The sequence below is a fragment of the Equus asinus genome, chromosome 27 (genome assembly GCF_041296235.1).
Source record: "Equus asinus isolate D_3611 breed Donkey chromosome 27, EquAss-T2T_v2, whole genome shotgun sequence".
In the NCBI taxonomy this organism is placed as follows: domain Eukaryota; kingdom Metazoa; phylum Chordata; class Mammalia; order Perissodactyla; family Equidae; genus Equus; species Equus asinus.
In genome coordinates, this window is record NC_091816.1 from 30,526,340 (window position 1) to 30,541,039 (window position 14,700).

Below are 14,700 nucleotides of genomic sequence, written 5' to 3' on the forward strand. Positions count from 1 at the left end.
GGTTTTCTTTAAAAAGATCTCCCCCTGGAATAAAGAATTCTATGAATATTCTATAAATATCAGTTTAACGAATGAATTTTGCCCCTACATATCGATTGAAACTGCCTTCTGGAAGATCACCATGATTTCTCAGTTGTCAAATGCAGTGGCCATTCCTCAAGCCCCACCCTGTTTAACTCCCTCAATTTCACTCTCTCACCCACTTCCCACCTCTCTTCCATGGGCTCCATTTCTTCTTTGGTTCACCAAAGTTAAGGTCATCTCCGGGCTCTCTCCTGGACCTTCCTTGCTTCTCTCCATGCACACCCTCAGTGATTGCAAACACCACCAGATTCAAATACAATTGCACAGCACCTCAAGGTGGGTAATGGGAAGCGGCTTTCGGCTCAGAAACCAAAGGTATCAGAACAGGTCGGGGATGGCAGTGTCTCTAAGGAATCTTTGCATTTCTCAATGGAGACCAGTTACTAGCATGAGAAGCGACTGATTTTTCTTTGTCTAAACAAAACAGATTATTTTTTTTAACACACCACTGTAAATGTTAATGAAATGAAATGAAAGTTATGCAAAATAAAGTAGCATTTAAAGGAAGGTTTGAGTAAAAAGAACTTCCCAGCTGCTGTCCAACTTCTATTTCAACTGAATCAACTGCTATCCCGTCTGCTCTGATCCCTTCCTCATTCACGGGGCACTGGCACTTCCCAGAAGCCCTCCAGAAAGTGGTCTTCTATTGACACCAGAAAGAATTTACTACCGTGAGGCTTGAAATGAGAGGCCTAGGCAGGAAGCAGCTTACACCTGCCTTTATTCTTTCCAGTTGGTCTATCCATTGAGAGCCCAGGCAAGGTCGCCTTCATGGCTTTCAGCCCCTGAGACTTGGGTATTTATAGCTTTCCCATTAATTCTGTGAGTTACCCCAATATTCATTTTGGCTAAAGGACCCATAAATTTATATTTTAGTTTAAGATGAGTTGAGTTGGGTTTCTTTCATTGTAGGCAAAAGAATCCCTTTTAAGTGACGCTTTCAAACATGGACAACTACGTAAGCAAACTCTGTTCCCCAAACAAGGCTATTCTATCAGGATTAACCCACCACAGATTTTCCTCGGGTCTCCCAAGTGCCCTGTAATTGATCCAACCCCCCTCAAAAGTCTCCGCCAGGTCAGACCAGCCCTAAGAATTAGTTTTCAAACAACACCAAATTCTCATTAACTAGCAACAAAGTCTCAACACATTTCCAAACTCCAAGGTGTTTAGAGAACCGAATATGTCTTTGTACACATGGGAACCAAACACCCTCCCCTTCGTGCAGTTCCCAAACGCACGAGGCGCTTCCTCCATGCACTTAGTCAGCTGCCATCTTCCCTCCCGGGAAATCCCTGTCCTGCCTCTTGTCTTTGACGAACTCCTATTTCCTTCCACACTAAGCTCAACTGTCATGTCCCTTCAGAAAGACTTCCTTGTTCTTCCCAGGTAGATTTAAGTGCTGCCTCTTTTAGATACACTTCCATTGTCATTAGCACAAATGGACCCATTTACAGCACTTCCATCATGGGGTTTAATGATCTATTTACTCATTTACTCCCCACATTAGACCTTTGAGTGCTGTGAGTGGCTGTATTCTATTTTGCCTTGGTATTCCCAGTACCTGACATACAGTACACTCTAATAAAGAAAGTAAATAACAAATACATTAAAAATTAAAATTCTTCTCATAAAATAAAGACTCTAGTAAAGGAAAAGAAAGAATAATACAAAAGTTTCCCCTCAAGGAAACAATACTCACATACATAAATTATGCTAGCTAGTATATAATGAAGAGCCAACAATAAACGGTATGGTTATTCAAAGTGTGGTGTGATCAATAAAAACAGGCAAATTGGGGCAGGACTTCGTGAAGAAGTTAAGTGCACTTTTAGCAATTGAAGGAACGTGAGGCTTTAGGTCATGGCTAATGGGCTTTTCATTATAACTTAATTTGAAATGACTTTAAATTAAAATGAGAACATTTAGTCAACACAAAAAGTGTTCAAATACTCATGCAGAAAATGAATGGAATATACTTAGTCACAGAAATCTATAAAAATAGGGCAAATTTACTGGTTTTCAAATATTTTATTATACATACATTTATTTTGTGACATATAGTTGTTTTTCCAAAGTCTTAAGCTGAATGCCAACATACAAAACAGAACAAGGTTGGAGGGGAGGAGGGACTCCACGGGCTCCCCAATCATGGGGGACCCCCAAGTCTCCTCCAGGGAGCCATAGTTTCTAAAACCTTAGTTCCCAAAAACCCTTTGGAATTGACTATTATCTTATTTATATGATAAATAACATATTTATTTGAATGATTTGGAAGAATAAGGATTTTTTTTTAGTCTCCAAAACTATCAATTCATAGAAAACAAATATAGAGCATTATTAATCATTTATTCAGTAGACAGTATATATTGAATGTCTTCTATCTGCCAGATACTGTATTATACACATTTGGTCATACAAATGTACACCTATAATATCAAAAATAAGGAAACCATAAATATGTAGAATAAATATAACAAGTTATCCAAACATATTTCAGGTCTCTACAATAGCAAGATCAGGTGAAGAAGCTGAGAGAAGCGGATATGGAGTGGGTTAGAGAAAAGCATTGAGAACAAGATGAGTGATGAAGGAAATGAAACACAAGGGGCAGGGAGGGAAAAAGAGACAGCTGCAGATACATTTATGGAGACATAAATAGGGATCCTCACCACACATCATCTTCATCCCACGGTCCTGACCGCTCCACAGACAAAACGGCGCCTCCCTTCTCCCAAGATCCCACACAGCCAGGTACTTCCCTGCTTGTCCTCCACTTCCAACATATATTTTTTTTTTTTTTGAGGAAGTTTATCCCTGAGCTAACATCTGCTTCCAATCCTCCTCTTTTTGCTGAGGAAGACTGGCCCTGAGCTAACATCTGTGCCCATCTTCCTCTACTTTATATGTGAGACGCCTCCTACAGCATGGCTTGATAAGCGGTGCATAGGTCCACACCCCGGATCCGAACCAGGGAACCCCAGGCCGCCGAAGCAGGAACGTGCACACTTAACTGCTGCACCACCGGGCTGGCCCCTCATTTTGTTTCCTTTGTTTACTCTTCCTCCTCCTCTGTAGGAATGGATATTCCCTGAAGCTCCTTTCTCAACAACCTGATCTTGTTTTAATACTTCAACAAACAACACTGTGCTGATAAACCTCAAGCCACTATCTCTCACCACGTAATGTGGCCCACAAGACATCTCTTCCAGATACCCGATTTTACTTCACCTATCAAAATTCTACTTATCTTTTCCACTCTATCCCAACTTTCCCAGATCCATAAAGGGAAAATTTCTATTATTTGAGTCTGAAACTTTTTGCATTGTCCTACATACGAAACCTGCCACAATTCTTGTTGACTGTTTAGAATTTTTAATTAAAGTACCTAGGTCCTTCTCCATTTCCAGTGTCCTGCCCACAGGCCTGGTAACCATCTCTCACCCATCCCACTGCACTACCTTCTTCACATGTGTTGTTAAGTCTCTTCATTTTCCATCCTAACTATGCTACAAGCAACTAAAAGTCCCTAAGCCACTGATTTAGGCAGGACATTAACCATTCCTGGAAGAACTAACGATTCCTACTAGTTTATCCCATCCCATGTGTAAAACTAGCTTTTACTGTTCAACAGCTTGCCTTGCCCAGTGTTCCCATCATCCCTCCAGCACGCCATGTTTATCAACGACTCAAGGTTTGTGGCCATGCTCCTTCCTTCTGGTTAAATAAGGTCTGTTTTATCATTTACTTAACCAAAAGTCTATCTTTTTAAAGTAAACTTCAGATCACACTTTTTCTATGAGATCTTCCCATCCTTTTGTGTACATATAAACCTCTAACATTGCTGAACTCTTGTAGCATTCAACGTGCTTCTTCTGTCTGTACTGGTTATTTGGCTTCTAACACAGCTCCTTTATATTGTTAATATTTCTCCCAGGCTTCCCCAAAGGGACCCGTGGCCTTTTACCAGGGTAAGTGTACACTGGGGAAAAGGAAATAATCAAGCCTTTCGGGGACTATTGGTCACTGGTTCCGAACTGACACTAATCCCAGCAGACCCAAAACATCCCTGTGCTCCCCCAGAGTAGGGGCTTAGGGAGGTCACGTGATCCACGGAGGTTTAGCTCAAGTTGATCTCACAGTGGGTCCAGTGGGTCCCTGAACCCATGCTGTGGTTGTGTCCCCAATTCTGGAATGCACAATTGGAACAGACATATTCAGTCACTAGCAGAATCACCACATATGCGTTTAAGGCAGTCAGTTGTTTTACTAACAAGACATAAATTCTATAAAGAGACCTTGCTCGTGTTTTATAATATTATTTCTAGATGAAGGAAAAACTTATGAAGATAGTTGCATTTTTCCAATTATTGACATACCTACACCTCCTGGTAATCACTTGACAAACAAGATTAAAGCCAAAGGCTGGATATTCACACCTGAGCTACAGATTTTCTCCTGAATTCAGAACTGGGTCATAAATCATCTTTGGCTCATTCTGGTTCTTTGATGATGTTATTTACTATTTCCTTCCAAGGGTTCAAATACTTTTGAGTTACGTCCTCCCTTTAATAGCCTGATAATTATTCAGTTATGTCCTCTTATTAATAGGCTTTTAGTTAGAGAATTAGGGCAAATAGTATACCTTTGAATTAGATATCTCACCATATGTCAACATGTTGAGGATTTTCTTTTTGACAGTGAGGACAGAAATATGTCATTCTGTGATTCTCCCCTAAGCGACACACTGTTATTTTGCAGCAGCACTGACCACAATTAGGACGCTTGTAAACCTTATAGTGTCTAGAGATGGCACATCCTGCTTTACGGCACTAAAAACAAAGAAACAAACAAAGAGCGTTATAATGTTATCTATAAAACAGTGTTGCTAAGGAGCCAGACAAATTCTTAAAAGTCATTTCTGAAAATAATTTGCTAAAAATTTATGTTTGTACATATGTCCATATAATCTTTTCTTTCATCTGAGAAAAGGGTATTGACAAGATTCAGCAGTATTTGTCAAGTAAGATTTGTGTGAAATAATTCTCATTATTTATTAACTTATTAGTATTTAAAATTGTTCTTTGCATAGCTTTACCCTCTTATCTAAATGGGATATAAAAGTTCTATAATTTAAAATGTCTTTCATGCTTTTAAGTTTTTTTAAATTAACATAATTATGTGCTTATAAGAAAATGACTAGATTAGCTTTAAATTTGATTATTTTTAGAACACTGAAGCTGCCTGCTTTGTTTCAACAGCCAAGAAATTTATTTCTGGGGGAAAAATTTAACAAGATCATTTTCTTTGTTGACCTGACAAAGGACAGTTTTTTCTTTTTAATCTTAGAGATTCACTAAAAAAGAAAATAAAAATTCAAATGCCATCCTAAGAGAGAACATGTTCCATTTTTGCTATAAAAGTTCTATTTCAAAAGACATTTTGATATTCTCTGTCACAGTTTTATTCTACTCATATACATTTAAAGCACATACATTTAAAGCTCACATACATTTAAAGAAAGAGAATATCTTGGGTTTATATCAGCAGTGTGAAAATTTAAAAGCCCAGAAATATGGCTCACCATATATAAGTTGAAAATCACACAAACAATTTATATTAATTTAAGTAAAGTATTGAAATACCCAACTTAATCTGGGCAGAAAATGGGTAGCTGTTTATAACCATCTTTCCCTGGAAGAATAGTGAGCATATGTAATATTGAAATGCCACAGATACTCTGGGCATATATAAAGCAAGAGGTCCATTAACACTTTGCACCCATTAATGAAGAATTCTACAATATCTGCCTTTATGAACATAGTAAAAATAAACATTTTAAATAAAGAAAATGGACTGCAGAGAAAAAAACAGACATATTTATGATGCCTTGTTTAAAAGATAAAATGTGCTTACTGAACTCTATTTATGCATATATATGTATATGCATATATACAACTTTCGAAACTTACAGTTTAGCAAGTACTTATTTCATTCTCAAAACAGTCTTTGTGGTAGATAGAGAAATATTATTATCCCATTTTACAGCTGAAGAAAGTAAATTAAGTTTTCTAAATAATCTAAACCACGAGGATAGTAAGTGGCAAAATCTGATTGAATCCAGTCTATCCCAAAGTATTGAGTCTCTCTCCAGGCTTTCCATATTTTACCTTTATATGTCCAAAAATAGGACAATAGTTTAAGCAAAACGTTAACATAGTTGTTCCCCAACTTAGTATAAAGATAATTATAGTCAGACAAGTTTGGTTTGATCTACGACCTACAACTTCAAGATGTTCATTATGCCCATGACATGTCGCTCTCTCATTGTACCTCTGCACTCTCACCACTAGATGGCCATATACAGCCTTCATATTTCTGGTGCAATGGAAAGGGAAACAAGTGACAATTTTACATAGCTGAAAAATTTTTGCTCTTACCTTGTAAAAAAGAATGCTGAAATCACGTATCATTTTCACAAGGTGATGGGTCTGTTCATTTGTTAACTGGCAAACCTTAAAATAGAAAAACAACTGAGGACAGTCTGATAATTTGTTCATTACTGTAGAAAAATAATACCACTTGCCAGTTATAAGAAAACTGTAAATAGATTTAAATAATGCCAGTCTTCTAGAACTCAATTTCTCATACACCTATTCAGTGTCATTAAACGGTGGTTTTATTTTATTTTATTTTTTTGAGGAAGATTGGTCCTAAGCTAACATCTGTGCCCATCTTCCTCTACTTCCTATGTGGGACGCCTGCCACAGCATGGCTCGATAAGCGGTGTGTAGGTCCGCGCCTGGGATCTGAACCAGTGAATCCCAGGCCACTGAAGTGCAGCATGCAACTTTAACTGCTAAGCCACTGGGTCCACCCCAACAGTGGTTTTATTTTTAAGAGATAGTACTACACATAAAAAATACCATTCTTATTTATAAATTTTAATTCTAAGTTCAAGTATTTATTGAATATCTATTCTTTATCAGACATCTTCAAAGTCCCAGCGTTGTTTATCAGCCACCTAGAAAAGTCTTGCTGGATTTGCAAAAAAAGAAAAGGAAAGAAAGAAAAAAAAAAAACAGAAAGAAGGAAGGGAGGAAAAAGTGGGCAGAGAAGTAGATGACTATCAAGGTCACTATCACACTTTAAAAAGATGTGCATTTATACACATGTATTAATATCAAAGTACTTGTTAAGACATGGAAGAAGAAAGAAACAGACCTTACTGAAAGAATTTTTCTGTGACACAGCCTGGCATAAATCTCGTAATTCTACCCTTACAGAATTAATTATCATTTGGTGCATGTGGTTTCCATGGTAATTCCAGAAGAAATTCTGTCTGATGAATTAAGTTTTGTTGCATGTATATATCTATATACAATAGAAACTAATTTATCAGTGACCGTAAAATCTAAAATCACTTAATCAACATAATCTTTATAAAAGTATTATATATTTTTTCAATTATTTAAAGTTTAAAACATGTGTACTTCTAAAACTCATTTATTTCTTACCACATCTTATATCAAGTCACACCTTGAAATGTTAAACTGTACTTTTTCAATAACTGTACATGTGCTTTTAGGGGGTTCATAGCTAAGCTTCAGAAATGTCTTTATTTAAACCCCAGATACTATGGGCAAACGATCTTTTACTAGATGAGTGGCTGGCTGGATGTACAGATACAAAGTAAATTCTCAGCTTATCACAGATAATGGTAACAATACTCTGGGTAACAATTCTCTGAGTTCTTTCTGTCAAGTTTTCTTTAAAAAACCTGTTCCATGGAGGTTTAGGTGATTTTAAAAAGCTCATTCTCGTTAAAATTCTGTTTCAATATTCCCATATTACAGAAATTTGACTAACTTGTTCCAAGAGTCAAAAAGCCCAACCTAATCTAGAACTACTATTAACTGTTTTCTTTTAAAACTTCTTTCCCACTGATTTGGATTTTACGAAAAGTAGCTAGGAAATAACTACACAAAATAAAAAAGTATCTTTGGATTCATGGAAAAAACAATGTAGTTAACAGAGAATATCTGGGTCTAGATAAAAGCCCTAATGTAGATTTCTTCCCTGGAAACTAAAATATATGTATCCTTCTACCTGGGTTTGACCTTCTCACAACTTTGTCCTATTAATCACCATTCTCTTTTCTACAATTTTAACTTCTCCCTCAGCACGAGTTTTTTTTTTTTCTCAATATATAAATGAGTTTGTGTCTCTCCAGTAGAAGAACAAGAAAACAACAACAAAACTGAGTCCTTGTCCTGATATCTCCCTCTAGCCGCCAAATATTTTCCCTTTGCCCCATCTAAGCTCTTTTAACAAGCACTCTAAACTTTGTTTCCATTTCCTCACTGATCACTTCTTCCTTAGTCCCCACTCCCTGACTTCTATGCTTATCATTCTACTGAAACAGCCTTTTCTAACGTCACAAAGAGCTATAAATAGGAATATATGAGTGTGTGTCGAGTGTGAATTTAATATGCCAGCTACAAAAAGAGAGTTGTGAACTTCATTCATTCATACATTCAACAAATATTTCTTTGATGCCTACCATGTGCCAGACACTGTATTCTAGACGCCTGCCTACAGCAACGACCAAAACAGACACCATCCTCATAAGAGGTCACAATCTAGCAGGAGGAGACAGACTTGAAAAGTAAATATTAGGTATATTTGAAAGTGATCGGTGGTATGGAGAAAATAAAAAGCAAAGGAAGTTGTGGAAAACTGGGAGTGTGAAGTGGGGGGAGGGGACGCACACAGCAATTTTAAGCGGTCAGGGTTGGCCTCGTTGCGAAGTTGACGTGAGCAAAGACCCCTGAAGTTTGTTTCGGGAGACTGCGTTACTGTAATGCAGACTTAAGTACTCCATGTTGGTCCCATAACATATTTAAAAATACAGAAATCATTTTGAAAATATCTATGGCCTACTTTAACAGCTGGGTGGAGACCACTGTCAAAGAGAGCTTCATTTTTGATGATGTTCCCTACCCCCGGCAACACTTTCTGGTCCATTAACACATCACAGAGCATCCGTCCTTTCTGCTTTTTCACTTCACTTTCTGCTCTTGAGAAACTAAATTTAGGTGAACATATATCTAATTCTCCCATGATTCTTATTCTCTGTTGGCTTTCCGTTGAGTTTCTATAGAAAGGAATACAAAACACATTAATCGTGAATCTAGTTACAATTTCACCAAGTGTCATTTAACATGAGCTTTGCTAAATATAAACACTTTAGGTTAATCAGAGTATAAGAGTTATAAAGCCGAACGATGAACAACCTAACAAACTATATTATTTGAAGCCTCCTTTAAAATGAGGTTTTATCAATTATAAACCACTTTTAAAAATTTTACTTATTATTTACTTCCACATGTGACATCCCAAACCAAATTTTAGCTCCAACTCCACAGTTTTGCACCTAAAGTACTTTTATTTTTATCTTTTACCTGAGTTCCACCGATGAGTCAAAGAAACGAATCAGATCTTTGGTGAGCTGCACTTCAAAAACAGGAGAAACTCCATCTTTCTTTTTATCCTCAGGTGGATTAATTATGATGGAGCCTTTCATTCCAAAATGAATCCTGAAACAAAATCAAACCCATTTTTGCGTGGCAAAAAGTATATCACGTATCAAATTTGTATTCCTTCACTTTCTGGATTACATGCAAACAAATATTAGTCAGAATAGGCACTTTTAAAGGGCAAAAAATGGTAGCTAATATTATATGTTTTTCTGTTATGGCTTTGTCTCCTTATAAAACCAGAAGATGCAAGAATCAGTTTTCAACCCACAAATAAAATAAATTCCTAGAGAAATAATAAGGCCCCAACAAAAAGCCCAAGAAAACATCCTGCTGCACTTCTTTTCTTGTCAGATGAAGTATCTTTTATTTACAGAACAGTCTAGCATCTCTCGGCTTTTTCTCAGATTCAAAGGCTTGGGATGAGATAACGCTAAATTTAAATTGCCTATAGTGTGTTTGTATAAGCTCTACAAAGCTCCTAACGTTCAAATTCCCTATTTCTAGCCACGATGGATTGGAAACGTTTACTTATTCCAAAATGACATCTACAGTTTAAGGCACTTACTCTTCTTCTCCCCTGCTCTGGGATACACTATGAAACAAGTTTTTTGCAAAACCTTACATATCAAAAGAAAAGAGAACAAGTCAAAATGCTATTGTCTTCAATTCTTTTTGTTTTCTTCTACCTCTAAATGTATTGGGAAGGGAAATTTATAAATATTTACAGTTAACTTGAAAGCCACAATGCGGTGATGAAAAATTCATAACCTTTCAGTTTTTATAGGATTGATTAGTATGTCCAGTAAAAAAAAAAAGAAAAAAAGTGGTTTTGTGAGACCTCTGATGATGATCAAAAATGATTCTCAAGATGAAATACTGTGTTCTGCCTTTCAAATCCTTCTCCTTATAGCTTTGTTGAGTTAATAAATATGGCTTTTTTGGCAGCAAATGTTACTGCTCTGTGCTTCTAATTCCAGAGCACCATGTTACAGTATTGTACAAGGTTAACCAGTCTAACTTTAAAAATGTGGGTTTTAAACTCTGTGTGCCCTAATATCAATCATAAATGCATTTTACATGCCCCACACTTCTTGACAGGAAAAATGTGTGCCTGTAAGTACTCCATAATTTAGCTTATGGAGGTTCAACCCCAGTGAAAGGTGCACAACTGTCATGCCCAGAAGCCATCATATCTAAAATCTTTTCAGCTGCATGGCTCATAAAGCAGATTCTAAATCACTTTCTATAATGAAACTGCATCCACATAAAAAATCTCAAAGGTTAAGACCTGATTCAAATGCAGGAGTAGCCCCAATAAGAACCTTGAATCAAATAAGTATGACTTTTTTTGGTCTTAAAAATCTGTTCAATTTAGGGTAAAATGTACATAAAAATAACTTTTTAATTTTATTTTCATTTATTTTATTTTTACTAAATAGCAAAATGTTATGACAACTGAGCCTCAACAAACCAACCAATTTTGTGTTTATTAAGTATACCCTTTATCTTAAACTAAGAAAAATATATCAGTATCATGAACATTTCTGAGGCACAGTAAAACCTTGTATGTTATAACAATTGCCACGCTGATCTTTTATAGACCAGGACACAGGCCCATATTACACTGACATTCAAGAGTTAGATTTACTTTTCAAGATTCCTCATTATAATCAACCTAGTTCAGGGAAATTTTATTAGACCCTTATTGTTACCTCTTGATCCTCTCAAGCTCCCTCCTCCCTCAACCCAATTGGTTATCTGAGATCATTCACTCTGCAAAATATGACTCTGCCTGCCAATAGTGGGCATCAGACCCAACCTGGAGTGGTCGATGTCCCTTCCTTAGATCCTGTGCCTTTGACACACTTAATGGAGGAATGGACACCTGAATCAAGCAGGATCCATCAGTATCCAAGCTGGATTCATCAGAGTTCTCCTGATGAATTTACAGATTTGGGACACAGAGAGTCAGTTTCCTGTTAGTGTTGGGAGGTTACTATGGGAACCGTCTATGGGAACGTTTCCCAACACAGGCACCAGGGAAGCTGAGAGGCCTCTCTGAAGAGAGGAAGACTATGGCAGTTTCAGTGAGGAGCAGCGTTAAGAAGTGCAGAGTCCTCATAGCTTTTAGTCTTTGCTTCCAGGTGCCCCAGAAGCCCAACTGCATTATCTTCAGGGATGACAAGACACCTTGTATTCTTAGAATAATAAATAATTATTGAACTCATTTGAGTTGAGCTTCTGTCACTTGTAACCAAAGTTCTAATATAAAAATTATGTCCAAACATCTTAAGAAAATTCCTCTCGTTAGACAGAACTTCCTAAAACAAATCGATAAATAAGATCTGATACTATTTTAAACAGCCACATTCTTCTAGGCTATCAGAATAATCCGAACGTCCTTAAGCAAGCTTAAATAGCGTAAACACTGATATTGTCACAGGTTCACGTTAATGACAATTACACATTGCTAAGGAGGCAATTGCTTATGACAACTGTCAAGTGGTCAACAGTGTCCTAAGGATAATAAAGAGTAGAAAACAGTTGAATATAATGACTGTAAAACTGATGCTAGGAATTCAAAGAAAGAGATTATAAAAAGATATGGTTTTAAAAGGAAGTTCTGCTCCTACTTAGGATATAGAACTTAAAAGTGAACATAACTCCCACCCTAACGAGGGGGGAAAAATCACAGTATTTACAAAATCACAAATCTTCTTGAGCCCATCAGAGACATGAGGCTGCAGGACACCAGGTGAGCTAAGTTCCAAAGAGTGACAAGCCCTTCCATGGAAAGACAGACATGCCAATTGTTCCACCTGTGGCAGAGCATGGGAGGACGAGACGGCTACCACAAAAATGGGTAAGAGAAAACAGCTATAATTTTCAACAAGCTTTAAATACTGCGTGTTGCTGGTATGACAGCTTAGAATTCCTGGAGCCCCAGACACGAGGAGAGGAGTCTTGTCAGCTCTTTTCCACGGGTGTCCACCAGTTAGGTGCACACGAGAAACATGAGAGTCATGGCAGGGGACCTGCAAGAGCCACACGTGGTGGCAGGGCACTCGTCTGCATGAAACCGTGTGCTTCTCGAACACTTCTCTCACATGAAGCATAAGTCTTAAAAAATCTTAAGCTGCTGGAGCCAAGGGAGAGGCACAAATGAAAAGCCATCTCTGCCTGAAGGAGCAACAGGAAACCTCCTGCCTGCACAGTAAGTCTTGCACACAGCAGTCTGCCATTGGGGAGGGCAGGAAACCCTTTGCCACCAGGCCCAGGCCAAAGGCACTGCTGTTGAGGATAAGCAGAAGCAAATACCACCTGTCCCTGGGGGGGAGGCAGGGACTTAGGTTTGGCACAGAATCCTGCAGTGATATGAGGAGCACCCGTTCCCACTGGGAGAGAGGAAGGAAACTCTGACCTGAGACCACCCACACATCGAAGGAAGAGTTTGACTGCCTTGGCAAAGAGAAGGACAGTAGCTCTAAGAAAAATGCAGCCCTGAGGTCCACACACAAAGGGCCTGCCTAAGATACAGCCTGGTCCAGAAGAAACAAGAACCTCCATTTTCCCTGTCATGAACCTCTCAGTGAGTAACAGGCCAACAGCAGTAGAGCAATCTACCACAGAGTGGGGAGAGGTGGGCAAGAGTGTGGAGAGACTCCCTTATGACATGAATATGCAAGGTCTGCTGAAAGCTGAGAGTGGAGCAGAAATATAGAGAAACCAACCCCAGCCACTGCAGGCCACACTCAAGGCGTAACGTAGCAGAGAGGCTGGACTTTCTGAAGTCATTGGTGCAATGAAGGTGCCACAACACAGCAAAACCCAAACCAAGCTCAACTACCAACTAGACTTACTCAATCTGCCACACTAATAACCTGATAGAAGGGGCATTACTATTTCTGGGCTTAAATATTATTTAGCTCAGTCTTTATTGTTCTTCTAAACACAATATCTGGGATTAAAAAAAAATTATGACACATGAAAAAATAAGATAAAGATAAAACAAAAATACCCAATGCCAAGAGATAAAGCAGTCACAGAGCCAGACCCAAAGATGTCCCAGGTGTTAGAACTATGAGGCAGGTAATTTAAAATGAATTCAAAAATTAAAATTAAAAGGATTAATTGAGAAGACCATGCCAGGTGAGTCTGCTGTGATAAGGTCCCCAACCTTCCACAGGTATTACAGTGTTGCACATGGGTTTTCTGTTAACATGTTTCTAGGGTTTTTATAACCTTGCATAGAGGTTGGATAAATGCTACATAATCACAGTCAAGGCAGGCCACGCACAGCTCATTCTCTATTGTGCAACCAGTTGCAGATGCCTTTGCTTTCTATGCATAATAGACTTTCTATATGCCTTTGAAATGGATATAAAAAAGCACCAGCAACCAAGATCCAGCAAATCCACATCTAGGAATTTATCTTAAGAAAACATCAAAACAGTAAAAGATATGTGCTCAAGGATGTTAACTGCAGGGTTATTTGTTAGAGTGAAAAATGGGGGAAGATGCTAATCGGTAGGTGGTTGATTAAAAAATGATGATACATATAGTGGAACACTCTGCACACATTATAAACAATCATGTATATGTATATTTTGACATTGACCAATGCAATATGCATATTATGTTAAAAGGCCAAATATAAATTAAAATTCCCATTTACACAAAAATTATATATCATTATAATTCACGCACATGTAATATAAACTATGTATGAATATATGGTATACATACAATTTTTATTTTATTTATGATATTTAAAACATTGTTACGAGTGCTTTTTTTCTGGTAACAGTAATTATGGGTGGCATTTACTTGTTCCTTTAGACTTTCTGGAACTATCTTAATGTTTTACAATTGGCTCAAATATTACTTTTAAAATAAGGAAAAAATTGCAATAAAATGACATGTATTATGCAAAGAAACAAGAAAGGGAAAGCGGCAGAGCTAGAGGTCCTGCCGGCTGTCAGGTGCAGGAGGGAAAGCAAATGAATGAGGTACATTCCCGTATTTTCTCAAGTTATACAAGAAAGCACTACGGCAACTGAAACGGAAAATAAAA

The 14,700-nt window shown here is 37.7% G+C and overlaps 1 protein-coding gene across 2 annotated transcripts in view; it reads right to left on the bottom strand.

Annotated features, from left to right (window-relative positions):
- Positions 1 to 14,700, bottom strand: part of NEIL3 (nei like DNA glycosylase 3) — a 47,920-nt gene that overhangs the window by 14,459 nt on the left and 18,761 nt on the right. Inside the window, exons 3-6 of one of the 2 annotated variants that reach the window (XM_044760621.2) lie at positions 9,549 to 9,683; positions 9,088 to 9,241; positions 6,525 to 6,599; positions 4,750 to 4,916 (exon numbers count right to left, since the gene is read on the bottom strand). In XM_044760621.2, coding sequence (XP_044616556.2) covers positions 4,750 to 4,916; positions 6,525 to 6,599; positions 9,088 to 9,241; positions 9,549 to 9,683 — 531 coding nt within the window. Of the gene's footprint in view, positions 1 to 4,749; positions 4,917 to 6,524; positions 6,600 to 9,027; positions 9,242 to 9,548; positions 9,684 to 14,700 lie in introns of both variants that reach the window. The other variant, XM_014860655.3, reaches the window with a different exon arrangement.